Source organism: Mycteria americana, chromosome 4 (genome assembly GCF_035582795.1).
Source record: "Mycteria americana isolate JAX WOST 10 ecotype Jacksonville Zoo and Gardens chromosome 4, USCA_MyAme_1.0, whole genome shotgun sequence".
Lineage (NCBI taxonomy): Eukaryota > Metazoa > Chordata > Aves > Ciconiiformes > Ciconiidae > Mycteria > Mycteria americana.
The window spans coordinates 76,067,186-76,094,709 of NC_134368.1; the positions used below are offsets into that span (position 1 = coordinate 76,067,186).

The 27,524-nt window shown below is 39.9% G+C and overlaps 1 protein-coding gene across 4 annotated transcripts in view; it reads right to left on the reverse strand.

The window, feature by feature from the left end:
• Positions 1–16,247: 16,247 nt before the first annotated feature.
• The window catches only part of SMAD1 (SMAD family member 1), a 49,973-nt gene continuing 38,696 nt past the window's right edge, over positions 16,248–27,524 (reverse strand). For all 4 annotated transcript variants that reach the window (XM_075500964.1, XM_075500966.1, XM_075500963.1 and 1 more), the window contains exons 4-7: positions 25,994–26,110; positions 21,892–22,113; positions 19,550–19,806; positions 16,248–17,668 (exon numbers count right to left, since the gene is read on the reverse strand). In XM_075500964.1, the coding sequence (XP_075357079.1) occupies positions 17,525–17,668; positions 19,550–19,806; positions 21,892–22,113; positions 25,994–26,110 (740 nt within the window). In that variant the 3' untranslated portion in view covers positions 16,248–17,524. The remainder of the gene's footprint in view (positions 17,669–19,549; positions 19,807–21,891; positions 22,114–25,993; positions 26,111–27,524) is intronic.

Below are 27,524 nucleotides of genomic sequence, written 5' to 3' on the forward strand. Positions count from 1 at the left end.
GCCAATACTAAATCAAACATCCTGTCAAGTGTTATAAAGTATTGTGCCATGGAGTAAGGGTGCAGGGAGGCACAAATCCTCAGACAAAATGTTAAACTGAATCCCAATCATTATAAAATAATAGAAAAAGAGCCTTCTGTAACTTCTCACAGGAGAAACAGTATTACCATGAGCATCTTTGCCAAATTCCACCATGCAAATTTACATTCCGTCTAACTGGCTTCCCCTTGCAGTTTTAGTTGGATTCATTCGTTCTTCCTTTCTCTGGCAGCACTCCGATTTCCCTGCTCTGTTCACCTCCTCTTAAAGAGGTCCCAAAGTAATCTTTGTGCACATTATTATCACGACGATATTTAATACATTCATAGACATAGCTATAAGCAATGTGCTGCAGAGGCAAATACAAAACTAACAATCTCTATGATCTAAATGAAATTACAACAGGACAAATAATTGATGAAATTAAATAAACAGCATCAGCTTGAAACTCACCAGCTTTTCCCTGAACATATAAAGATGTACTTCTGTAAGGAACTCTCTATTGGTCCCTCCCTCTCTATGTTAAAAGGTCTGGCATGCCTACAGTCACTACTGGTTATGGTTACAGAATTATGAAATTTGCACCACTTACAAGAAGAAATTATGACTTCTTAGAGATGAGATTTCATCTTAGAGATTATTTCATCAGTTCTTTCTCCCCCTGTGAGGCTGGGAAGGGTGTTTAAGAAGGCTCTGCCACGCTCCCAAATCCCTTTCTCCACTATGCCTTATTGCAAAATTAACTTCTCATTCAGGAATACAAATTCAGTGGCAATTCCTACGCTGACTATTCACATTGCACTTGCAGTGTAGCACCTGGTTGTCTTCACTCTTTCTCTCTTCCTCCAACATTTCTCCATTCTGCATGGCTATTGTCCACCCTGCTCACTTGCAAATGCATGTTCTTGGCTAGTATGATTAAAACCAACTAGACTAGTGGTTTTATTGCTATTACAAGCAGTCCAAGAAAAAACCCCAAGATATTCCTTAAACTACATTAGAAATTTTGGCTGACGTAACACAGACTGAAGTTCAGCATCCAAACTCTATCAGGCTCCATCCTGCGAGTACTACCTGCCTGTCCCCCAGCCCCCAGGAACCAGCATCACAGCGCTTCCCCTTTTGTGGCTATGAACCAGGCCCATTGCCTTCCAACGCACAGGAGAAATCGGGGTCTCCTCCATTGCAACCCACAACAGCTGACCGGAGTAACAAATAATCGTCCATTTGTGGTGAGGGTTAAATCCTACCTGCATATCAGGTTTAGCCAAGTTACACAATAACTACAGTCCCTGCCACAGCACAAACTGAAACGATATGGCAACTGGATGACCACTTATCCTTTATTTTAGAGGACACCCCTCAAGTCATTTCAGTTCTCACACAAGCAGAGAAGACTGAACCAATCTCCTCTTTGCTGCACAACACTAAGGTAACTGCCGATTACAACCTTATTTTCAGTAAAGAGCACTAGCCTTTTAATAAGAACAGTCTCAGCACTTTAGACAAAATACTCCTTCTGCCTCATCTTAAAAGATAATTGGACACCTGAAATAAAAACAATAGGAAGCATATTCACAGCTGAAAGTTTGCCCATTTAAATGCAACATGAGGCCAGGCCTCAGGTTTTGCATTCATGACTCGGGCAAGGAAATAGCACAAAAGCAGCAAATCTCCCCAAAGGCTCATTAACAACTATACAAACACGTTTGCTGCGTACCGGGCATTCACAGGTTTTACTACAAAGGCCAGGACAGAGCAGCAAGTCAGCTCCCTAGCTAGGTCTGGAGACAAAAGCCTTACCACAGCTTTGCAGGTTCAGCAACCTACAGAGAGGGGACACTCCAACAGCTGAGCAGATTCACTGTCCTCATGCTGGTGACGAGCCATAAGGTTGTCGGAGCTGTCAGAGCTGCCTGAGGAAGCTGGAAAAAGAAATTTGCTGTTTGAGCTTTGGCTGAGACCTACAAGACAGTATCTGAAGAAAGAGGAAAAATTCATCTTAAACAACTATGGGTTTATGGTTGTGTAACATTTTTATAAACAAGTTTCTTCTGAAGTTTCTTCACAAAACTTTATAGCAGTGACTTCAACATTTTCTTGTTGGTATGAACTGAGCTATGACTGCACATTAGTGAGAAATGACATCAACCATTACAGGAAGGTTTTCTACTGCTTATGCACAAGTGTTTTAATTGTTCATGATGAACTGCCTGATATAAAGTGACATAAAGGGGACAGATAAAAAATATTTTCTTATAAAAGCAATTATCTTTTCTGTAAATGTTCACATTTCTTAGAAAATAAAAATAAAATTACTATATGGGCAAAACCCCCAAAACATTATTCATATAGACTACTGGTTGTAAAAGCAAGTTAAATAATGTTCTCCAAGACTGATTCGTTGTTAAAATTATAAACCTGGAAGGGCAAGTCACTTGCCAGTAAAATACTAATTTTTTTCTTTCAATTAAGAAAGTATTTAAAAGCTTGGCTTAAGGAGTATGTTTTTCTCCATGACCACCAATGACCCATGATATCAAAATATTTCTCTTGTAGTTCATTATGGCACAGCTGAAAAGGAAATCATTAATTGCCTCCTCCTGATTATTTTCAATACAGTAATGAAACCATAGCAAGTATATTAGTAAACATAAGAAAGATAATACAATCTGAACTTGACTTTGACAAGGCACCCTCGTTCCCAGCTACTTTTGTCTTAAGGAAAGGCTTGATCAGCTGCAATTTCTAAGTTCTGTAGGATTTGACAAAGACAGGAGCAAAGGACTGACACTTTCAAGTGACTAAATACAATCCTCCTTCCCCCCAGCCCAGTGTGCTAAAGATTTATTAGGTTGGTATGCAATTAGCACAATCTTATACACCAAAAAGTGAATACCTTTGTTCACAAGGTGAAGCATACATTGGGGCAAGGAACGAATGATGAATGCACAACTCAGTTTATAACTTGAACATTAAGAGCAGAGATGTAATCTTTCATGCATTCAAGTGTTTTTCCCTACATCTCCAACAGCATTGGTGCTCAGAGGTCTCCATCTCAACATCCCTATGCTGACTGCTTCACAAGCAGGTGAAAACCACAATTGGTGGAAGTGAGATAGTGGGTAGAATTGTCCATAGGAACATAACATTGCAGCAAAACATATCAAGACACATTTTCGCTTCCAGGATGACACTTACGGCCAAGACAAAGAGGAAGACCAAGCCCATGATAAATCTGATAATCGGGATTCAAGACCGAGACACAGGAAAACCTAAGTGTTTCCAATTCGGACCAAACCTGTGGTATGAACAGGGAAGCCTGTTTCCTGCAGTCCACCTAAGCGTCCTAAACATGAGGCTATCATTTATGACGCAGGTAGTTTCTGTTTCTCTGCTATGTATGCATATGCATGCATGTTGTGTTTGCATGCTTACTCTCCAACATGCCCACAAAAGCAAGACTTTGGTCGTCTTATAACACAAAATTGTTTAGTGATTTAAATGTCCCATTTTTCCAGGCAGCTGTAGCAGATGGGAGTGAAAATGACAAAGAGGAAAGATTCTGCTAAGATTCAATGTTATATGACAACCCATCCAGCAACGTAGTAATACAACATTGTAAAAGACTGGCAAACTAACGTAGAAAGGGCTTGTTAAAAAGCATGTTGGATCATATTGTGTATTGTCGCTTTATACCACAAAATAAACACCTTTATGCTAGTACACCCTACATTTACAAAGCTTATACTAATGCTACAAAATATTGTGCCATAGAATTAAAATGAAAGGAGAATCTTTAATAAGACAAAAAGGCAAGCAAAAAACCCCCAAACAAACAAAAAGTTACAGTCATAACTGATGCAGCTGTATAGGGAAAATTAGAATACAGAATACGAAAAGGAGTAAAATATTTGTTTCTAGCAGCAGCTAATAGGGGTCTAGAAGGGAATCCTTCTGTCCAGAAGTTGGTATTTTTATCTAATTGCTTTCCAAATTCGGCCCATGTTTAGAAAAGAATTCTGTGTTCCAACAGCAACTCCATTTCAACACATAATTATATTATGTTGCAAGAAGCAAAGATGTTCCACCAGCACTTTTCCACCCCTCAGTGGCAGTTAAGCATTAATTTGTTCTCTGAAAACTAGTGTTTATCTTTAGCACATAGAAATAAAATTGAGAAATAACTCGTGTGACTCTTGCCTTCAGGATCACTTACTTCTTTTGGCCAGAAGGGGAAGCTAGCGCTATGTATTTTTGTCACACAGCTTGGATATATTCTGAACACAGAGGAATTTAGTATTACTTCATCATCACAATCATAAATCTACCCTGTTCGGCCATGGCAGACTTTTACAACCTGAGAAACTTAAACACATTGCACATTTATTCAGAGTGCATTCAGTAGGCTTCAGAATGTAAAATATAAAAGTCACACCTCTGCCAGCATGAATTCCATCTCGGTTTTGTTTTGGAGAGTTACTCACAGAAGGCTAGCAGCAAGTGGCTGTAATCCTATTTAGGAGTGCTTTACAGTGAGTTTCTGACTTTCCAGCAGAATTTTGCTGTTGCTCTCTCTATGGTCGTTGCAGTAAGTCAGGGATCTGAGTGTAACAGGACTTACGTAGGAATGTCATCTTATTTCCCACCTAAACCAGAAACAAAATACAAAGCATAAGTTTTAACCAGTAGTTCCGTTTCTGTGTTAAGACATCTATTCAGAGTATCAGTGCGGGGAACAAACGGAAAACTTAATATGAAAGGTATGAAGAGTTGCCTTGTTGCATAAATCAGTGTTAAAGGACTTTGTTTTATTGTTGAGAATGAAGATGAGGTATCTGCAGTATTCGTCTCACATGACTTGTGGCCATCAGCATCCTTCATCCTTTTCAGACCAGATTCAACTGTATTTATTTGATGTTTTGCAATTCTAGTAGAGAAGGAGACAGACTGAACGACTGACTTTTTTCTTTCTGATCAACTCTTCTATTTCAGCTTCTCAGCATTAAACAAACAGCTGTTTATTTGATTAAAGCTAACCTATCAGCCATGTTAGATGGCCTTTCTCACAGTACTGTGGAAAGAAACACCAGCAGTCAGATATGAAAAGCTGTAGCTAGTCCTTTCCAAATTTTCTAGTTTTGTATCTATCTGTGTCCCCCTAATCTGGCCTAGTCTCAGACTTTCTGCCCATTTCTGCTAGCAGCTATACCAACTTTCAGGAGTGCTCCAACTCCCAACTCTCTGCTCAGCTGGAGGCAGACTATTCAAATAGTCAATGGATGAAACATTAAAAAATGAACCGAGGAACACCCAAATACAAGGTTGTGTTACATACATACATATATATAGAAACCATTCCTAGTCCTTGTTTGCCACTTGTTCCAGGAGAATATATTCCTAGTGCTATTTCCTTCTCATGTAACAAGACTGATACTAGAACATGATAAACAGATGCTGGGTACTTCAACGAAGATGTCAGTCACCAATAGTGGAGGTCTGACAGAAGGTCTTACTTGCCCATTAGATCTTAAAAATGACCTAAAATGATGAGATAAGCAAAATTTGATAGTGTTGCATTAAAAGCATTCAAGAAGGCCTCCTTTGTTGAAGTTTCTCTTCCCCACCACCATCCCTTTCTGCTGCTAACTTTTTGTACCTACTTATTCTAAAAAAAAAAAAAAAAAAGAAGACAGAATGAGTAGAGACTCAAAGGATTAGAACAGCAGATTTACTTGGAGAATAAGAAGTTTCTTGAAGGGAAGGGATCTTGATTTTGTCTTTAAAAAAGCTTCTCATATTTTATACCACACACTGGGCTATAAAGATCTTTTTGTTAAAGAGCAACATCTTTAACAAAAAAACCCCAAAACACCAACCCAAAACAAACAAGAAAATCAGAGCTCAAGTCAGAGCTCCCAGCTCTCAAGCCACATTTCAGAATCACATGTCAATGACATTTCACTTCTTCTGTGCTACTGTTCAACTGAAGGAAAAGTAAGCAGTCATTCAAATCCTCACTTACTTTAGCTGTTGTTCTGGAAAAACAGCATTTCATGAGTTAAAGCCTCATGACCCGTCCGTCTAATTGTGGAAAGCATAAAAATTCTTATGTCATCTCCTTAGAGTGAATCCATTCTTATAGCTAAGCCTATGACAAGAATAAAAATGGTATCAACAATCTGTTTTAATGACATTGTTTGTATCATTTCCAATTACAAAAGTAACATTCTCCAAAGTCATTAGCGCCCTGCCATTATAGCTGTCACTGCTTCTCCAGTCTTGCTGCTCTGAGAACGAAGACTCTGGGTAGTTCCCTGTTAGGAATATTGATAAGCCTCAGGAGAAGCTCTTTTCCAGATGGCCTCATATGAGGCATTCATACTCCAGCCATTCCCAATGAAGGTTAAATGCTACAAGCAGAACACACTCTCCAGCAGAAAGTGAGGTTTGTCACTAGGATAGCTGTGCAAATCACTAAATTTTTTAGCTGTAACTCATCTTCACTTTAACTAAATAGGCATAAGAAGAAGAGGGGAAAAATATTCTTGCCTGTTTTATATTAAATCAGTATGTCTCAATAGGCAGGAAAATATGCTCAAGTGACAAAGGGATCCTCAACATTAGCATCTCTGACAGAATTCAGTTCTTAAATGTTCAGACCAAGCCCTAAACAGTCACAGCAGGAAAGCAACAGGGACACCTGTGCTATTCCCAATATGCATTTTTCTAACCTGTCATTGACAATCTCCAGTGACCACTTCTCCAAAACCTATCCAGATAACTTGTTACAGTGTGCTACTGATAGGAATTTCTCCCCCCTGCCCCCACTATTAAACTAAATTTTATTCTCTGCAATTTAAGCCTGCTATTTCTTGTCCTATTCCCCATGAAGTAGAGAAAAGAGATTGAACTCCTTCTCCTCAGAGTAGCTTTCTATGCATGTTTCAAGATCTCCAGGTTTGTTGCAGAACTGTGAGTACAAGCCAAACAGGTCAACTAGAACCACGAACGATGCCCTTTCCTATCTAGTCCCTATATTCACACAGTTGTTTATTCTTGTTGCAGTGTCAGATATCACATTTGTCCCTATTAAATAGCAAGCCATTTTTTCAGCTGCAAAGTTACCCATCTCAGCACCTCAAGAGCTTTAGGAGTCAATGAATGTAGAAGGAAACCTGGCCTTCTTCGTCTCTCACTTTCCTGGTCTTTGCTACAATTAATTAAAAAAACCACCAAACAAAAAAACCCAAAACAAAACAAACAAAAAACCAACCACAAAGCTTTTCTCCCTTCTCCCCCTCTGCAAATTTCTACTTCCTTTTAACATCAAAAATTGTCCGTATTTTTTCCCCTAGAAATCTGTGTGGCATATGTTTTATCATCTTCAGATCAGAGAAGCTAGAAACCTGCAAAAGTTCAGTAGTCAAAGCCCTTATTCTACAGGACAGAGACATTCCAGTAGTCTACATAAAATTAACAGGGCAGACCACAAAGTTAACTGCACATTTAAACAGTTAAATCTGGTTTGGTTTTGTTAACATAGGATTAAATGCCAAGACAGGTGGTAGAAAAAGCTCCTTAACCATAAAATACAAAATCCCCAATCTCTTCAGTTAAGAGCAGAGACAGAGGCCACTGACCAGAATCTTCGAAGACTTCCAACTAAACAAGTACAACCCTGATCTGATATTCTTTAGCAAGCAGAGCAGAACTGTATCTGGAGGGGGCGGCAGGGGGGGGGGGGGGGGGATCAAACCTCATTTGATTTTTCACAAATCCATTCCTCTGACCTTTTCAGTTAATTTTAAATCATATTTATTTACCATTATACTTGAGAACACCACTTTTCATAAATAACGATAATAAGACAGTGAGTATAGTGAGCTCTGATAGGCAGTTTCCTCACTTGATTCTCCCACCATGCACACAAACACTCCTAGATTACCTCATGATGATTGCAGTGTCTCAGAAGCTCAGACAACAGGGCAGCATGTATTTTAGTGAAAAGTTATTTCTGAAAAGTTTATGGTCAGCCTTTCTGGAAGAAGACTACAAGTACAGACCTAATGCTAGTTATCTAACCGCATACTTTCTTAATTCATACATTCTAAATAACAAAGACCACATTTTAAAGTCTAACCTGTAAAAGAAAGCTCTTTTTGTTCCTTGTGATCTATGAAAAAGGTGACAGCACATCCATTTTTTCCATTGAAATAAGAAGAAAAAAAAAAATCTTTTGCCTCCCTTCTTCACTTTAATGCAACTGTTGAAGGGTTCCCCCCCCCTTTTCTTTTTTTTAAACAGTGACTCTCAGATGCTTGTTGGATAAATATTTCAACATTTACTTAAGACAGAATAGTAAATAATAAAAAAAAAACCCTAACCTTTTCTTGTAAGAGTTTTAGTTTAAAAAGGTATCAGAGAAACAGAGTCAAAAAAGAAAAGGCAAGAACAAAAAAGTTTCACCCAAGGGAACTATCTTTGCCAATTTGCTTAATTAATCTTTTCTGAAAACTAATCTGGACATTCCCCATGATCAGTTTCCAGGGGATACAAAATTTAAGATTTTGGCTCAATTATGCATGTAAGAGTCCTGGAACTAGGCCAACTTTTTCCTCCCCTCATTGCTCATTCTCACAAGAGCCTTATGAAAGCATCACAAGATGATGAATGCATCAGGATTCCCAGGAAAATATGATGGAACCCTGCTGCATTTCTCATGGGGTGACAATCACTAAAGGCAAGCGCAAGAGACAACATTTTGCATAAAATAAATACATACATACACAACTATAAAACAAAACCATTTGGCTAGGCACTCATCCTACTAAAAAGGCTCGGAAACTACAGGCTGGAAATGCTGTTGCAAAATGCAATTTTGAGATGTATTCAGAGAAGTGTTACAAGAAAGAAATGAAGTCGTCATTTCACTTTACTCAGCTCTCCACTCAATAGCTTTGAAGTACTGGCGAGGCCTCAAGTAGACTACAGCGCTCAGTTTCAGGCACCTTAGTAGGAGACATGTAAGCAAACCGGAACCCAGAGGAAAACTTCATCAAGTACATTTAAAAGCAAAGAAAAGTAAAGAATTTTAAAAATGAGGTTTTTGACGAGAGGAGAACTGGAAAAGTAGGGGAAGGAGTGGGAGCATACCTTTCTTCAAGGCACAAGGTGTTAAGAAGATGAACCGTGAGTGATTTGCTGCATCACCATCAAAAGCAGACTAAGGAGTAATCAGTTTCATTTGTAGAAAGGCAAATTTAAACCAAATCGTAGAAGAAACGTTCTAACTACAAAGGTGATTAAGAACTGGAACAGGGTACACAGGGAGACTGTAAAATACCTTCCCTTTGAATTTTACTTAATCCCTTTGTAAGGATACAAAGTCCTTCTGTCCATACCATATACCACCTGAAAGCATGCATGATGCAGCCAGCCCATCACCTGACTAGGATTTACTGCACTTCTGCATATGCCTAACATGTACGGGGCTCAGATGCAGCATTCCTAAAAGAATCTCTCTCAAATCTTTATGCACCCAAATTGGTGTTTTGGTTTTTTGAAGTATCTTCCCTCCCCTCATAGCCCTCAGGCTTTTAGGGTGATCTTTTTAGAGGCTGAAATTCATACTTCCTCTGAAGAACACAGCATCTGTTTCACTGTGAGATCTCCCCCTGTAGCTGGGTCAGCTTTAGCCAGAAGGAAACCACACGGAGCAAGTTCCTCCAATTTTCTCCCTTTCCTTCCATAAGACCTACAGGGGCAGAATTTGTTTGGGTGAGGCGGCAGGGAAGGAAGTGAAGCAGATCCCTGTACTCCCCCTCCCCAAATATCAGGACTGTAATTTCTCACCTCTCTTCATCCAGCTTTCCAGGAAAAAAAACCCAAACCAAAACAACAAAAAACAAACACAAAAAAACCCCAAACTCACAAGAGATCATCACTTAAGCACATTTGATGTCACCACTGCTGCTCCTCTCGCTCCTCCCTCACAAGGCAGTCACCGACACAGTGCTGGCTTGAGTTTGTTTCTTAGGGTGACGGGCAGAGAAGGGAGAGAAATTAGACTGTGAACAGCTTTGAGGTCTCTTCATCTCCCTAACCAGTTTTGCTTATCATAAAAGCAACACCATACCCACGTCCAGTTGAAGGGGGGGATGTTGGAGGGGGAATATCAGAGGCCACTACACTAAATCTACCTCTGAAAGAAGATCAGGAAATCAATTGCTGTTGCATAGCCCTAACCCTAACAGCCCAGCCTGTAAATAAATAAATGAATAATTAAAATTCACCAAGTTCAATGAACCCTCCCTTGCCACTGTACGCATACCTTTTTTTGCTTTGCTTCTGTCGATTGCTCACAATATGGATTAATCTGGGGCTTGTATGGTGCTAATAGATCCCATGGACCAGAACAGGTGGCCCCTTTCTGAAAGTATGCTCTGCTGAATCAGGCTGCTCAGACTTGAGGTTCCTACCTCAGGGTAACTGCTTAAATTGCCACATGTGCCCATGCCAACATTAAGACATCCCAGCACTTTTCTAGGAACCATTTTGAAGATGATACATTTCTAGGAAGTTTAATGTTTTAACATTTTGATTATAAGAATGCAAATAGCTGCTTTCTATCAACGTAAGCTCATCAAATTCAAATTAAGCCCTATTGCCATATCTGTTCAAATTTGCTCCTGTGCCTTGCGGAAATCACAGAACACTTAGGGCAATGACATGATTCCTGAAACACCAAAAGCAATACAGTGGGTCTGAAAATAGACTGGCCACAATGCCCAGAACATATTCTGAATTAGCGCCAAATCAATTGGTACCAGCAGGGGTACAAAGAAACCCCACACCCAAATTAAAAGCTACCCCATGAAAGAGTATTTACAAAGCTACTCTCCTGGCACAAGATAAAAATCCAACTCCTGGAACCGTAAGTCTTCAGAGCATGCAGATCAAGGTAGCTTCTTTCTGTAGTGCTTTAGAAAACATGGACCAAATCCAACAGACACAGGGATCAAGCTGTGTCTCAGAGGTTTGTAAAGTTTGTTTGTAGTCAAACCATTGCCCAAGTCATGTTCAAAATGAAGCCATGCTTGGATCCAGTTTTTAAATAGTGCTGTTGCCAGCACTATGGCCTATGGTGATTTTGACTTGAGGAGGCTGGTCCACAAGCTTGAAGAACATCTGATGGGACAGCAGCCATCTTCCAGTCTCCACATATATATCTGAAAATGCTCAGGATTACCAATCCCAAAAGCATCAACAGAAGGCAGAAGTGAAAGGCTCAGAGATGAGAAAGACCCTGCTCTCCTGCCAAGAACCAAGTACTCTGGGAAAATAGTAAGCCTTACTGCAGCACTACACACATCGAGTCTCATTCTCCTGCTTGTACTAAGTTTGACTCAGTAATCTAAAGGAACAGAAAACCAGTAAGTTCAAAGTCATCATATAAGGAAGGGTAAAGGAAGGGGAAGTTATGCACACCATTTTTCTTCATGCATATTACAGGAATGTTTTTACATGTTACAGGGATACTGGGGAAAGAAAGAAGCTGCAATAGGAAAATTAGAATATTCTTTACAAAGGCAAACTGTGTTGTTCCCACTACGTCTAAGCAAGTGACCTGTCCACTTAAACCAAACTCTTTGAGCAAGGAAAGCCTATTTGGCATATGCAGAGTCCCCTCTGTAATACAATTATAGCTCTTTTTACATTAACTACAATGCAGAGTTGCAGGTGGCAGGTTTTTGTCACTGCTGTGAGAGATCTTAAGTCCTGTCTACAATCCGAAGCATGTGAAGGAACTCACTTCTTCAAAATTTACCTACAGCAGCATCCTCTGAGCTTTATGGATTTAAAGTCGCAGATGAGCTGGCAGAATCATGAAAAGATGATACACATTTTTCAACTCATACCTTAGCAGCAGGATGAAAAGGGGAAATTGCAAACCAATTCCTCAGAGAAAACTAGGAATCTGCACCCATTAGAATAAAAATGCTTACATTCCTGAAAGATGACTGAATCAAATTCCAGACTTTTGGACTGTTTGTAAAATTTGGGGGTTTGTTTGACATTACTTTTGACGACTTCAGCTGCACATGACAAATTAACATACACTGAGGATCCACATGCCATTTTTAACTGTAAAGCATTTATCAGACCCAAGTGAAAACTATACCCATCTTGTCCATTCACTGCAACAGACCTGCTCATCTTTCTACCAATGTCAAGCCCAGGGGATGCTTACACTATAAATCTCATTTGAGTTAGTTTTGTGTTTGCAACAAGCTTGATCAGGATGCTGTCTCTCCATTGCAACTGCTTCATGAAAACCAGTTCGCCTTATACCCTGTCAGACATAGCTGTTGCAGCTGAAGAGATCATAATCTCCCACAGCTGGGATGAATGAAATAGGACCCACCCTGTCAGCCACCTCAACTGAACTGGACAAAAGTGGGAAATGGGAGCCCCCCGCCTCAGCAGTTCACGGCACGTGAACGTACACAGACAAACCAGTAGCAGTTTGCCGCACCACACAGACGCGTGACCTGCGGCGGCACAGGAACAGGCACAGCACCTCATGAGGATGGCAGCCCCTGGGAACAAGGACCACTTCAGCCAGCCTGCACGTATCAGCAGCCCCTGTGAGCGACAGCCACGTCCCAGCTACACAGCTTCATTTGTCCTGCAGAACTTTCCCCTCTGAGCAAGTCACCAAGGCGAGCGGAGAGTACAGGAGCTTCGTTCTACAAACCACACAGGTTATTTATTCTGGAGCCTGTTGGGAGAGAGAGAGATGACGAGAACAAGTGCAAGGCTTGCTTGTGAAGCTGAAGGCAGCAGCCAGGGAACACAACCGCTAAATACAAAGCCTGAGCACCCTGCCTGACAATTTCTGTCCTTTCAGTCAGATGCAAACCACGTGACATACTACCATAGAGAGGAGGGAAGGGAATCTTAATAACTGTAAAAACCTTTAAAACAACAATCCCAAGCAAAAGTGAAATCCAATAGCATGAACCCGTCTCGCTTCACCTTCCTCTTCCAAAACGCATTTGAGACAGCAAGGGTTGAAAAAGTGGTGCCTGTGAAGCATGCATATCTTTATGGGTGGCTTCCAGTGCCTACAGCAACCTATAATTCCTTACCTGCCTTTGACAAGCACACTGTAAAGGGTGTTTTGTCTGACTGAAACATACAGTGTCCAGCAGGTATGAGAAAAGAATCAGACAAAAAGCTATTTGCAAATGAGTTCAAAAAATAAGGAAAGTCATCAAGAATATAGGAGTCAGGGAGGGGGGTTTAGGGAACGGAGAAGAGAGAACATCCCCTAGAAGGATAACATGACAAGGGCGCCTCTCTTCTTTGAGCTCTGAAGTCAAGGACAGAAGAGGAGAGAGTAAAATAAGAGCCATTTTCACTTCTCTCCTGCACAGAATTACGAATGTATTTGAAGAAAATGAACTGTGAGATGATGCGTGTAAAAAAATATATTGGCTCTACCATGACTGGTGATGGTAGAGTTATGTTGTATATTTAGGCACGCATCCAGAAAAAGGTGACTGCCAGTTCACGGTTATGAGTCATGAATCTTAAGAGCAGAATAAGAGGCTACAGTGTGCTGAACAGAATGAACCAGCAGCAATTAATAAAGAGACGATCAAAACACAGCTAACTTCCAAGATGTCAATCAAAGGTTTAAAGTGTGGCAACACAACGGCAAAATCGAGGAGACAGGCACACTAAGGGCCATATAAATTTCGGACATCTCTGCATTGCTTTATTGTCTTGAAATAACGGTAGTCACAGAACTGCATTCTTTGAGGCTAGAAAAGACAACTGCAGTTGTGAAAGCATAGCTACAGTAGCAAGAGAAGTGATTTAGTAAGGCAATGGCTTTATCAAAGTAGATAGCAATACCAGGTTAGTAAGCATTAGAAGATCAGGTCCATGATTCTGATGCAAGATATGTTAAAACATGAATTATTTCTCTCCATACCTTCCTAAAACCACACAAGTAACCATGACTACCTCTTAGCTTTCAAGTCGTTTAAAGGTTCACCAGAGACTTCTAAATGGTTAAAAAGTCATCTCCACCTGGGGAGAATTATTTTCTTTCCTGCACTTAAAAGCCAAAGCACAGATTTCAAAACACATTCAGCTCCATGGAAGTATTTGTCTCCACATCTGCTGTTCACTGCTTTTCCTTAATGCTTTTTCTAAAACAGTTATCTGCACCTTTTCAGTTTCTGCTAACACGGATCGTCTTGACTTTTTACCTTGAAGTAGTGTCTTCTCTATTTAACTCTGTTGTTCAGAAGAATAGACCCAGGAAACTATGGGGAAGGAAAACCAAACAGGCAGCAGAGACTCACCTGGTTACAGAGTTGACACTGTAGGTTCTCTCCGAGTTTCTAGCTCTCATCATTCTCTGTTTTGTGAGAGGTCAGCAAGAAACTCTTTTCCTTCTGTCTTTTCCTGTGCCTTTTCCAGCTTTCTGACTCCGACTATCCGAAGCAGGGCAAATCAGTAAGAAGACTTCTCCAAGATGCTCCAAAAATCTTCACAAGAGCCTCAGGCTAGCAGTTGCCTCCTCCAAGATAACTTCTGTCCTACCTCCTATTTTTCTGGCTATTAGTCTCAAGTGCTACTCCAATCTGCTCAGCTTATTTAATAAAGTGCAGCTGGAATACTCTGTGCCATCATATGAAGGCACACTTTTTCCTTACACCTAATGTCTCCTCACCACAAACAAAAAGCTGGATAACAAATAAAGAAAATGTTATGTACACTGCACTTCAACAGTATCAACAGCATAGAAAAATTCACAACCGAAGGAACTTAAAAAACCTGGGACCCTGCAGAAGTATTACCACTGAAAGTTTCTGAGACACTGCCAAGCTAGTATTTTCTGATTTTAATCCCTGTTTAGGAAAAACAGAGAGGCATTACAGCCCAAAACATACAAGACACTAACATTCAAAAGCAGTCACAACATAAAACTGTCTTTTCTTATTCCAAAGCTATTTCAAAGTTTACCAAAACTCACACAGGATCATCCAAATATGAAAACATCCAAATAGAAACACTCTTAAGAGTTGCATGATGGATGGTTACAGCACTGATAAAAAAAAAAGTCACCACCTCAGTGCTGCATTCCAACAAAAGGAAGGAAACTGGCTGGGGACAGCTGGGATTTAATGTAGCAGGGGCTGAAGATGGAAACAAACAGAGACAGTGACTGAACAGCAAACAGCATTCTTTCTCTTTTGGGTCATCTTTAAATTTTACTTATTTTTAAGACTTACATTTGTGCTGTGACTGCTTCTTTATGAAAAATATATGTTAAACTGAATTTAAAAAAAAAAATATCTGTTCTTGGAACTTACAAATACAAAAAAGTCACTAACCAAGTTCTCCTAAATAGGGAACTTGAACATTATGGATTTTTTTTCCCCTTAGCAGGGGAAGAAGGGTTAGTTTTAAAAACGTATACTGAACCACGCAATGGAATCAATTTAAAAAAAAAAGAAAAAAAAAAAGAGAGAGAGAAAGATGGGACTGACTCATTCTCCAAAAAGGGCTATTACTCATTACAGTGACATACACATGCACACATCTGGCTGAACACACATTCACCTCTGTTGCTCACCTTTCCCTCATGCTCCTGTTAGTGCTGCATGGTCCATTATAGCCAGGCACAGGATCTCCAGTCAACCCCCAGTCTTTCAAACTCCATCATCCCAGCACCTGACAGACACTTCACAGCTGCAAAGGGACAGTCCTTCCCCCACCTCTCCCCAGAGCAAAGGCAGAGGTGTGGGGAAAGGAGCATGGAGGCTCTTCACCACAACCACGGCAAAGGAGCGGCAAGAGCCCGCTGACGGTGCAACCTCAGCAAAATCTCTTCTCATACAGATATCGTATCTTGAAATCTCACAGAAATTTAACTAAGTGCCTAGGATACTTCAGTGTTCCTGCATCCATTCTAATCTTGCCTGGTTACGAAATCTCTCTCCAGAGTACTCATTTATCTCATATACTGAGTTTAGTAGGGTTACTAACCTGTACTAATCATAAATGTCTAAGCTCAGGCTATCTTCATTTCTAGTTGCTCCTCCTCCAAGACCATATCTTTACCTGGTTTGTTAAGAGTCTACTAAGAAGTGGACAAGACAAGGTTTTAATCAAATGTAAGCAGTAACAACAGGTTTTATTCAAAACTTCCAGTAAAGAGGACCCACTAGTTTTGGAATAAAGGTACTTAAAGTACTACAGCTTACGTGAATATAAAAGATCAAAGAGAAAATAAATGAAGCAGTAAAAAAAAAAAAATTAAAAATATATATTTTTTTTTAAAGTTTGAAATAGACCCACACAGGGATTTTTAAGTCCTCCAAACAATTAACAGTTACTAGGTTTGGCAAAACAAGATTCTCTTACAAAATTAAAAGCCTACTTCTGTTACATAAACTGTATAAAACTTCTCAATAGTTAAAGAGCACTCTGTACAATTTTGTCTTGAAATACATAGAGCTGCAGCCTTCAAACTGCAGGAATTAATCATTTTGTCCTCTTCACAGGTAAAAGAATTAACCAGCTGCGCAATTGTTTTGGGGGAAAATGAAGAGGCAAAACCAGTCATAATTAACAAGATGAAGCCACTATAAAAATGAAATGCACAGCAAAACTCAGACCTCAGTTTAAACTAACAAGCTATGTTTACAATATATTCTACATTTCAGTTGTCATTTTCCCTTCCCCCCCCATTCAAATATTCCTAATTCCCACCTCCCCCCATTCAAATATTCCTAATTCCTTTATGGTCTAAATCTAATTAATTTCTAAACTTTCAAATACACCGTACATACATTTAGCAAAAAACATACCTAACATTCTTACAGCAGTATGGTCAGGACACAATTTCAAAGATTATTACACAGTTATTGAGATTAAACCTTGTGACTTTTTTTTTTTTCTTTTAAAGAGAACAGCAACCGTCAATTTAGACAAACGGTTTTAAAACATACTGCAGAGAGCCTGCAAAAAGCAGACTTCACCAACATCGGCTCTTAGCCCCAGAGGACACAGGGGAAAACAGCGAGCGCTGAACATAAGGAAGAAAGAGAATCTCAGAGTGCCAGTTACAGGAAGATCCTTCGGGAACTCGGTCCAAGAGATTGTGGGTTTGGCTCGATCGTCCCCGTTGCACTAAGCCCTGCAAATCAACTTTGCAATAGTACGTTACAATGTAAACTAAAATTCTTGATACCAACAGTATGTCAAAGGCGTTTATTTTTTTTTTTTTCCTGAATCCAACAGTTGGTCACAGAAGTCAAGTATTTGCATGGCTCTTATTCAGCTGTTGCCAGTTGGGGGGGTGGGGGGGGGCAGGGGGGGGAAGTGTGTGTCTGACTCATACGTCCTTCAAGTACATGCAAGGCTCAATTGTTTCCAAAATGCAGGAGCCTAGGACCTTTTAAGACACTGAAGAAATAGGATTATGAGGAGAGCCCATCTGAGTAAGTACTTTATCCAGCCACTGAAGGGGACCATGAAGATGTATCTCTATCCAGCATGGAGTGCTCGTTACATCTTGGCGATGATATTCAGCTCCCCAACCCTGGAAACAGAATCGTAAGTGGGGAAAGAAAAAAAAAAAAATCACCTTATTTTATAATATCCAATATGTGAGAAGCATACTTCAATCATCTTCCTTCTTACCAAAATACTCTAGCTTTCAACAGTCATTATCAGCAGGGTAGCATAACACCCTTGATGCACCAACTATTATCACATTTCAACAAACAAATCTGAAGTAAAAAAAAATTAAATTTGGAGGAAGTGTCATTTTGAGATGTCTTGATCTCTTGGAATGGAATTCTTTAAATTCTTAGAGACATAACCTGTGGCAGTACAAAATTTCCCCATACCTCACTGCCAGCTGCATGATGTCCCAATAAAGCCTCTGAAAAGGGGGATAATCAAGTCTTCTCTGCCAAGACCAAAAATAGAACAAACTGGGGGGAAATGCTGCCAGCAGATCAATAAATTAAAAAATGAGACTGACATTATGGAAGTGGGGGTGAGGCATCTGTCTGACAAGAACCAAAGCATCATTCGCAGGATGGACACGATAATCCGAGCAATAAGTCAGAAACATTCCTCTTTGGAGAAAGGGGGCATGGTCATTCCCCAGCAGTCTAGTTCTCAAGTTAAGATGAGATGGTTTGGTTTCAGCTCATACGTGATTCAGTTACAGTAATGACCAAAGATATAAGCAGATATTTAAACAGCATTCAAAATCATTTTGTAAGTGAACCATTTTTGGGGCAGGTGTGGAGACAAGACTAAGAGCTGCAAGTACAGTTTGCTCTGGTCTGTATGAACCCTTAATGAAGGGATTACCCAGCTCCCAACACAGGTAGCAGCAGCTCTAAACACTGTGCAGTGCAACATCCAATACGCAGGAGGTCCTGTTCAGGCAACTGTTCAGGCAACACTGCCTCACAACTCCATAGGATGCAGAGCTATAAATAATCTATTCCATTTTAGGAACCCCTGTCCTAACACATCTGAAAGTTTCTATCCTCCTGTCAAGAAGAGCACTTCAGCATCTTCATTTGACTACTTTCATATATGTGACCAGCCCTTTTATATCAGTACCTGTGTTGACACTCACAGCCACATCACAAATCTTGACCTTGCATGCCCCTCTAGAATAGAAAGGTATGTATATTATTCTAAATAATTACTGCAGCTCCTAATTTGGGAGCTGCTGGTCAAGACAGATGTAGAGGATTAACCTATCTACACTCCCACAACCACTATAATGACTTACACTGCAGTCCCAGCTCAACTCTCCAAAAATGCCAGCCAGGAACAGGAGCATGAAGTTCAGCTGGGCCTCTTACAGAGCAGGACATGGCATGGACCGTAACAATGGGCAAAAAAAGGGGCAAAAGCTGATGCTACATAATGAATTGGTGGCTTTTCCACTTTTAGGCCAAGTAATTAATGACTCAGTTCTTTTCAAAACTTACTTGTACTGTATCTTGCCATATCCCACAAAATTAAAGAGACAAGCCCCGTAATTCCAGAGTAATTATGCAAATAATTCTACACACAAACTATCTATACACATATTAAATACAAGAATTCAACTGAAACACTAAAAATTTACAAGAGGCAATTCAATGAAATTAGAATAGTTAACAGACATGACAGAAATGCTTCACAAGTGACTACAGACTTATGTGAAGAAAGACTTTCTGCAAGTCACCTCAAGCTTTCAAAGTATGTGCGTCAGATGGATTTTTGTCCACAAAGACAACTTCATTTCATTTAGATTTGTCTTACGCTTAGCAAACATTTATTCCATACTTAAAATTCAACAGCTATTAACAGGTCAATGGAGGGAGGCACTGGACCATTCAAAATCACCACATTAAGAAAAAAGAATTTATTTTGCTTACAAAATGATCTCGAGCAAATTTTCACATACCTTTACAAAACTCATACGGAGAGTGCACATCTTAGTAAGCTCATACACTGTCTCAAAGCCATGGTTCACTGACTGAGCCAAAAGCTGAGCAAACTCTTGATTATTGAAAATCTTCAAACTGCAGCCACTGGGGATTTTGCAGACCGTGGTGGGATGGAACCCATGATGGTAGTTGCAGTTCCGACTTTGCACAAAAATACTGCTGTCGCTAAGACATTCAGCATACACTTCCCCACCAACATAATAGAGATGAACACCTGGGAGGAGAAGGTTGACATAAGGAGGTTAGACAAATTCACACTGTGTATCTATTTTTCATGCTGTGTCTACAGAGAGATGTTTCTGCTTAAAGAGATAAACATTAATTGCATATCAGACCATCATCTGTCTTTCTTCAAACTTGATTTTTACTTTTCTGTTTCATCAGTAGGCTACTTGAAAGGAGGGTGTGTATGCATGTATATATAAGGGAAATCGGTAATTCCTGCATTTTAACATGTTGAATATACAACAATAAACTAGCAAGCACTGCAGTAGTTTTGATGCAGTACATTGGATGGCTTGACCACTTGAACTTTTTCCTCATTATATTTATGTAAAACAATAATTGGAATGCAAGAGGAGAGAGCAGAAACCTACTGCATAATTTGTAGATACTAAAGCAGCCCCAAGCTGGATTATCTGGAAACGTCCTGAATGCTATTTTGGGTAGCATGAGTTTTTTCAGCTTGCTTTAATTCCAGAAAGCTGGAAAAAGACAATGGCCCTTATATTCCTCAGATATATCTGTCAAAGGAGGGTACACACCAATTCTATAGTCCTTTCCCCTTCTACTGCCTGCTCCCTCACCTGCCACCGATGGCAGCAAGTCCCAGAAAAACAACATACAGGGAACCTTTGTGGAGATTTGCTGTCAGTAGAACTCAATGCCAAAGGCTTTGAGAAAGCAAGAAAATGTGCCTTTTGTGTTTAAAAATGGATTATTTGCTGTTTAAACCTTTCACCTCCCACAATGTCACAAGTCAGAGAAGTGGAGGCACAGAATTTAAGAACTAAACTGAAGTCCAGTCAGAAAGCCTTGACTGTGCTCTGTCATGTAAGATTTTGCCGCTGACTATACATGTACCTGTGTGGGTACGTATATACTCCCACCTGATCTGCAAAAACATTTATGGCTATGTCTTCAAGTTTGGGATTTACTCCTCCTTCCTCAAAGACTAACAGTTCTACATCATAATTAGTTGTACACATTTACTTATTCAACAGCATCCTTGTCTCTTCCACACTCTGCTGTGGTACGTACGCAGTTAAGTGCTTCAGCAGAACTCTGCTTGAGCTGGGTTAACTTTTAACAGGAAAATGAATGAGGTGTTAAATAAATATCCTGATACTTGGCAAGATGGATGGGGAGGAAAAGAAGGAAGAAGTATTAGGACTTGAGTGACACAGCACAGGTGTGGTGCACTGCTGAGAGCTCCACAAGTCCTCATGTAGAGTAAAGCTCTTCAGACCGAGGGCTCAGACTTGAGGACCTGACAGTTCTCTTCAGTTTCAATTCTTTCCTCCTCTAAGGAGGAGGAAGATACTTCATTAATTGGCACTTACAACATACACCCCACTGCTTTGGCATGCTGAACCCTCAACTGTCTCGGAAAATTTAGAGTTTACTAATAACGCAAACACCTAAAAAATTTGTCTGCCCCATTGCAGGGGGCAACGTCAGTTTTGCCTGTCATTTGCTTTATAGGCAAGTTCTCAGAAGAGAGGACTGTATTAAGTCAGACATAAAACAGAAGCTTTTCTCTTTTGCAGGACACTGTCACAGCCATAGAAGAGAAGCACAAAATTCGCACTGAAAGAATCACCAGCCTGTGAAAAATATATTTGGAAAAACTGTTTTAGCAGATTGTCTCTCTAAATACATGTTAGGATAGCTAATTTATGTTGGAACTATGGCTAGCTAAACATTTGGTGGCAAGAACTATAATTTGGATTTCCATATACACCAATAATCAAGATAAATCAAGACATTTCATTAGACAAACTGTCTTATGCTCTCATTCTAATTAAGATTATGATAGCCTTCAGGCAATTAAAAATTGATTTAAATAAATTTTGGGGTAAAATTCAAGGGTAAAAGCTTCCTGTAATTACACACCAGGTAAGAACAATACTTTACTTATAAGACCCGGCCAGAAAATGATACGTTTACCAACACAAGCACTTACCCCACGTACTTGGGACGACCAGCCTGCTCGAGCCAAGTGACTCAGGTTGTCATGTCTAGGGGAAATGCTGCCTCCTCCCCCCAAAAAACGGTTGCAAAGATGCAAAAAACTCACCTTTGCCAATATGCCGCCTAGTGTTCTCAATGGTGGAGTTGCGGTTAACGTTTGAGAGCAGCCCCAGGCAAAATCTGTTCTTGTTGTTTGAAGGATCAGTGAAGCCATCCACCAGGACGCTGGTGGAAGAAGCGTGGAACGCCTCCCCAACGCGATTATTCAGCTCATAGTAGACAATGGAGCACCAATGCTTCGGCTCTTCGTAAGCAACTGCCTGAACATCTGTAAAGCAACAATGGAAACGTTACAATCTAACGGCGCTGGAATACAGGCTCAAGATGTAAAGATTCATAAACCTGCAGATTTTGGCTGAAGATCACTGAAAGATGAGCCAGATAAGCAACTGCAGCTAAATGAAGGCTCTTCTATCTTCAGTTATTTTTGAACTTTTCAAAGCCACAGACATACAATAGAATAATTTCACCTCACCTTTACTTGCACAAGACTCACAAGAGACAAAGGTTGGCACTAGATATCAACAGAAAAGTGCAGGAAGCTCCTGGGCACATACTAAGCAGTGCCCCAATATCCCTGCCGCATTTTCTACAACTCGCTATGGTATGGGCCCAGACAGCAGAGAAACGCTTCAATTATACAACTCAGCTTTCTTTCCAATTTAGTAAATGAACTGCTACTTCAGTTCATTTTACTCAGCTACCAAATTACAACAATTACACCTCTGTGCTTACTGCAAAGTTGTATAGTGACAGGGAGAAACAGCATCACACAATTGCACAAGAGACCATTTGTAACTTTGGGTACCAAGAAGTATAGCAAGGTAGCTCAAATATATAGTCAGCAGATCAACCCTTCAGCATTCAGGGAGCGCACAAATCTTTCTCCTGGGCTTCTTGGGGGAAGGGTGGGAGACTTCAAAAAATAAGAGAGATTGACATTTGCCTGCAGAACATGTGTGAAGCACATCTTCCATATGAATAGATGATGCTTGAGATCAGAGGCTGAACAAGGGCATAATTCACAGGACCCTAACAATTACGCTGGGCTGAAGAGCAGATGAAATGGAGAAAGACATTATTTAATGAGAACCTTTTATTCATCAAGTGCTACCAAATGCAAAATCTGCAACTGTTAATCACCAAAAGAATTACTTGTTGAGTAATAGCAAGGATTTCTCAGAACGTGGTTTTCTAGACTCTGGTAACAAGAAGCTCCTCCTCGCAGCTCCTAACTGAAGCTGGGCATCGTGCAGAATGCTGACAGGAAATTCCTCGTTCACGACTTCTACCCATCAAGCTCTAGAAATACATGGAAGTCTTGAGGTAACACTTGTGACGGTGCACAGGGCACAATTTCTCCAGATGATACCAAAGGTCTTTACCAAAAAGTTTCCTAGTGGGTATCCAACAACAGCATAGGCTTCTTCAGATATCTCCACCCAGTACACATTCTTTCAGTGCCAAAATCAGCTACAAATTATTAAACTGCCTCCAAATAAAAGGAGGCTAGTGAAGGGATGTGGTTGCTTTATGTGGTTTCTTTTAAATGAAGGAGACTATTTCACTGCTAAGCCTAGCACAGTTGGACTTGCTGCTAAGATACCAACTTTGCAGATTAAAGCTCCAACTACAGGTCAAAGTGCTAAAATGAAAATCAGACTGGTATTACAGGAAAACTTGTTTCTCTGGCCAGAGGTTTCCTTCTCCCAGCCCCAAGTCTTTACTGAAATCAGCCAACTAAGACCAGTGTTCCTATTTTCCTCTGTTCACCGATCATACCACTATGAGTTTTCTGACACGTGCAAAACAAAAAACAAAAAGTCGTCCCCCCCCAAACCAGCAGTACATAGCAGATACAGAAGGTGGCAAATAATCAAAAGCAGGATAACACATTCTACATCACTGTGCAAAACCTCTGAGCGTAGTGTCTACTGCTGACCAATAACTTGTTTAAAACACTGGTAAAAAGGAGCTGATCTTTCCTGATACCCTAGCATTTTCTATCCTTTCACATCACTGTAAAAAAACCACAATAAAAAATAATAAAAATCAGTCATTAATTATTAGTAAGAGGTTACTGCACTTTTAATTCCCATGAAGATACCAGCAATTATCAAAGCTGCAGCTTTGCCCCAGTTCTCAAAGTCAGGAAGAAATCTTGCCAGCTGGCCATTCTTACAGAATGAATCATATCTCTCTCACACAGATTTCATACTAACTTCCTTACATTTGCTTTAAGTCATGCAGAGCAGGTGCGTTTAGCCTCTCTATTCCCAGCATGGGCCAACAATGGAAATTACCCAACTTCATTGACAGGATGCAGCTTGTTAAATCAAATCTCTTAAGACTAACAAATCACCATGAAGAACATGCTTCTAAAAGTTTGCAACAAAACTGCTGCAGTAAGTTCACAGTAAAAACTCTTCTTTTACAACCTGCAGCAGATTTTTGTTTAAAGTAGTGCAATTACAGCATGCATATATGAATAATAAACATATGAAGGCACATAGAAGTAAGGTATCTTTTTTTTTTTTTTTAAATGAAGGGACAGAGATGCAAATCCATTGTACTAAACTACTAGGAGGGAAAAATACTAATAGACACCATTTTTATTTTGAAACAGTTGAATGTTAAAAAGCAAGAAGAAAAATGTAAACCCTTTTCTCTTTATCAACTCTCAAGTAAGAGAGGAATTCTACAGTACTCGTGTATTTTGTGAGAGGGACAAACATGCAAAGGTCTGCAGTTAGGCATAAACATTGATAAATATACTTTGGGCCAGCAAGGACTATACATACACACAGAGTGTACTGGATCAGCGAAAAGTGGAAATGCACATGGGGTTTATCACATGCAAAACTCATTCCATGCAGAGAGTAAATAGATTAGCACAAAAGCTATCCAAATTGTTCTAAGAGGGCAAATATACTTCCTGAAACCAGACATTAAGCCTAGCAACAAAACAAATACAAAAAAAAAAAAAAAAAATCAAACAACAGTTAAATTGTTCGTATGCTTGTGATCTTGATAATCATTCTGGCACAGCATCCAGCTTGCTGCTTTTTCTTGGCATGGGCCACAACTGTGTAAGCTTATGTGTTCTCTAAAGGGGCTATTTCTCACAATGTGATGAATGCACTAAATCCTTTACTCAGCAGTCATGGCTGGCTGCAAAGGCTTTAAAAAGCAATGTGTAAAAAGATGTCTGTGTCATAGTACATAAAGCAATAGGTTTTTTTTTTTAATCCAGATTTTAAAGTCTGTAGCGATGCCACACCTCAGGGAGACAGCTCTGAATTCTGAACCAAGTGCTATCATTGCATGACTCAAAGATGGAACGAAAATGGGGAGAGAGGGTGGAACTACACAAAATACAAAAAACCTCTCAAATGCCCTTATGACCAAGAGAAGGGTAAATTATTAAAAGCAGAGCATACTCTTTAAGGACTGAAGTTTAGAATTGAGGACAAAAACATAGTAAGAAAAGACAATTTTATGAGATGTACTGTCTCAGAGGAAAATATACAGATACTGCAGTTGCCCATGTAAAATGTCTCTGGGTGTTCACATAACTGACAGTATTAGCATCCATCCTCTGATCAAGTCTTTGCTTGGAGAGCTATATTTGACCATATCTACCGTCATCCACAATTCAATAGGCTTTATATAGCATTAACTGCATTGTTCCAATAAATCAATGTAACTGTAAGAGAGAAAGAGATTCCTTTCCTTGCACACGTGTAATTCAGCATCACACACAGAAAGGTGCAGCATCATAGGAATTCTTTCTGTTTGGTGATTAGTGGAAGTTCCATATACAAAACATAAAATGACTTTGGTTGTTGAGTTAGTTGGGAGTAAGAAAGTAATAAACCCCATACATTTTACATTTTTAAAGAGTCATGTGATAGCTTCTTGTCCTAAATAAATATTTACATTTCTAAATTTTTATCTCCAGATTTACAATTTCATCCCTTACAACAACAGAAAAAAATTACGTGGCTGGGTTTTTTTTTTCTTTTCTACAGCTAAAAATTTCCATAAACAACATATATCCAAAATTAAAACTCAGTTATTAAAAGTAAGTTCTGAAAGTTCTTTACTCTTAAGAAGCGAAGCACAAGACAAGAAGGAAGCATTTTTACCTCCTCTGTGTATGTCAGGGGGAATTGTGGGTGCCATCATGTTGGTATCCATTGGCTGGGAGGTATCGTGTGTCATCTGATCTTCCGGAGGCAGGTAAGCAGGAGGGGGAGTATCAGCTAAATATAGAAAAGGCAGAGATACACGAGTCCTTTCCTCTCTTTAAAGTATATATACATAGCCACATAAACAGTTTTAGCCTGGAAATGCTTCCAGCCTGACTCGGCTATAAACTTCCACCCACCAGAAATCTGAGAAAGCAATCATGGGCCTTGAATCAGGAAAGCAAAGAATTACTGTGCATGTTAAGCACAACTGCAATAAAAACGTGTCACTTCACCCCCCCATCAAGCCACAAAAGAAAGCTCAGCTATGTTTCCAGCCCACGTTTTTTGCAGGTTGAAAGTATCATATAGACATTAAAGCACAAAGAGATCTCAGGATCAGGGCAGAAGTAGATCTTTAATATGGTAAATGTGAACAGAAGCTGGAGCAGAAAACTTACAGTTTGAACTCTTCTGTTTCCAACATGATTCTATCAGCAAAGTATGCAAACATCCCAGATATATCCAGGACCTTATTATTGTCATTGTGAAACATTAGCTTTATTTCCCTAGATTGGGAACAGTAGAAAGTGTTCAGGAACCCAAATTCTATAAAGTAGCCGTCTGGGTCTGGAACTTATCTGTCAGTGTCTCTTACTGGCTGTACTGTCCCGTTCAGGATTGAATGGCTAGCGTAAAACTAGCCTGTGCACTATGACTGTACTCACTAACACACTGCTTTCAGCCCAGTTTGCAGCATCCCAGCCAGGTACTCGCGTTACCCTTCAGCTGCCTATTTCACTTCTGGGAAAGCTTCCCAAATGGCTTCTTAGAAGCTGCAGGAAGTTGCCAATGTCACCATTTCCCAATACACCAGAGGATACTCTCCTCCAAATCAACTGCACAGAGGTACATGCAAAACAGAGAAACCCTTGCCTGATCTCTGCAAGCTTTCGCTGCAAAAGCTGAGATTAGATTACCACTGTACTATCTCTGGTGAACACGGCTGCTGCTCATCCCACATTTACTTCCATTACTGAAAGCATGGATTGCAAGCTACCACAGCAAATAATCACAGGGGCCTCCAAAACCCTGAAAACCAAATTAGCATCAACAAAAGGCAAGAGAATCATATCACTGCTTTGTAAGTTTTGGGCTTTTGTGTTTGGGGTTTTTTTGGTTGGTTTGGTTTTGTTGATTTTTTTTTTTAAGGAAACACATGTTAATGAAATCTATTAACTGCTTATTGTTTAGGAGATATTCTGTTGAAAGCTTTACATCTAATGCTAGCAGGTACCTTGCTAATTCCCTTACTTGGATACCCTCAGCTGGATGAGAGAGCAGCAGAGAAAGACAGAGATGACAACAGGACTGCATTAAAAGCTTGATAGTCTGCACTGGGGTTTAAGTCTCGTGTTTTACTAAGCCTTAAATGTTCATGTGTGTGCAAACACGATGTTAGTGATGCACAGATAGGAAAACAAGATTG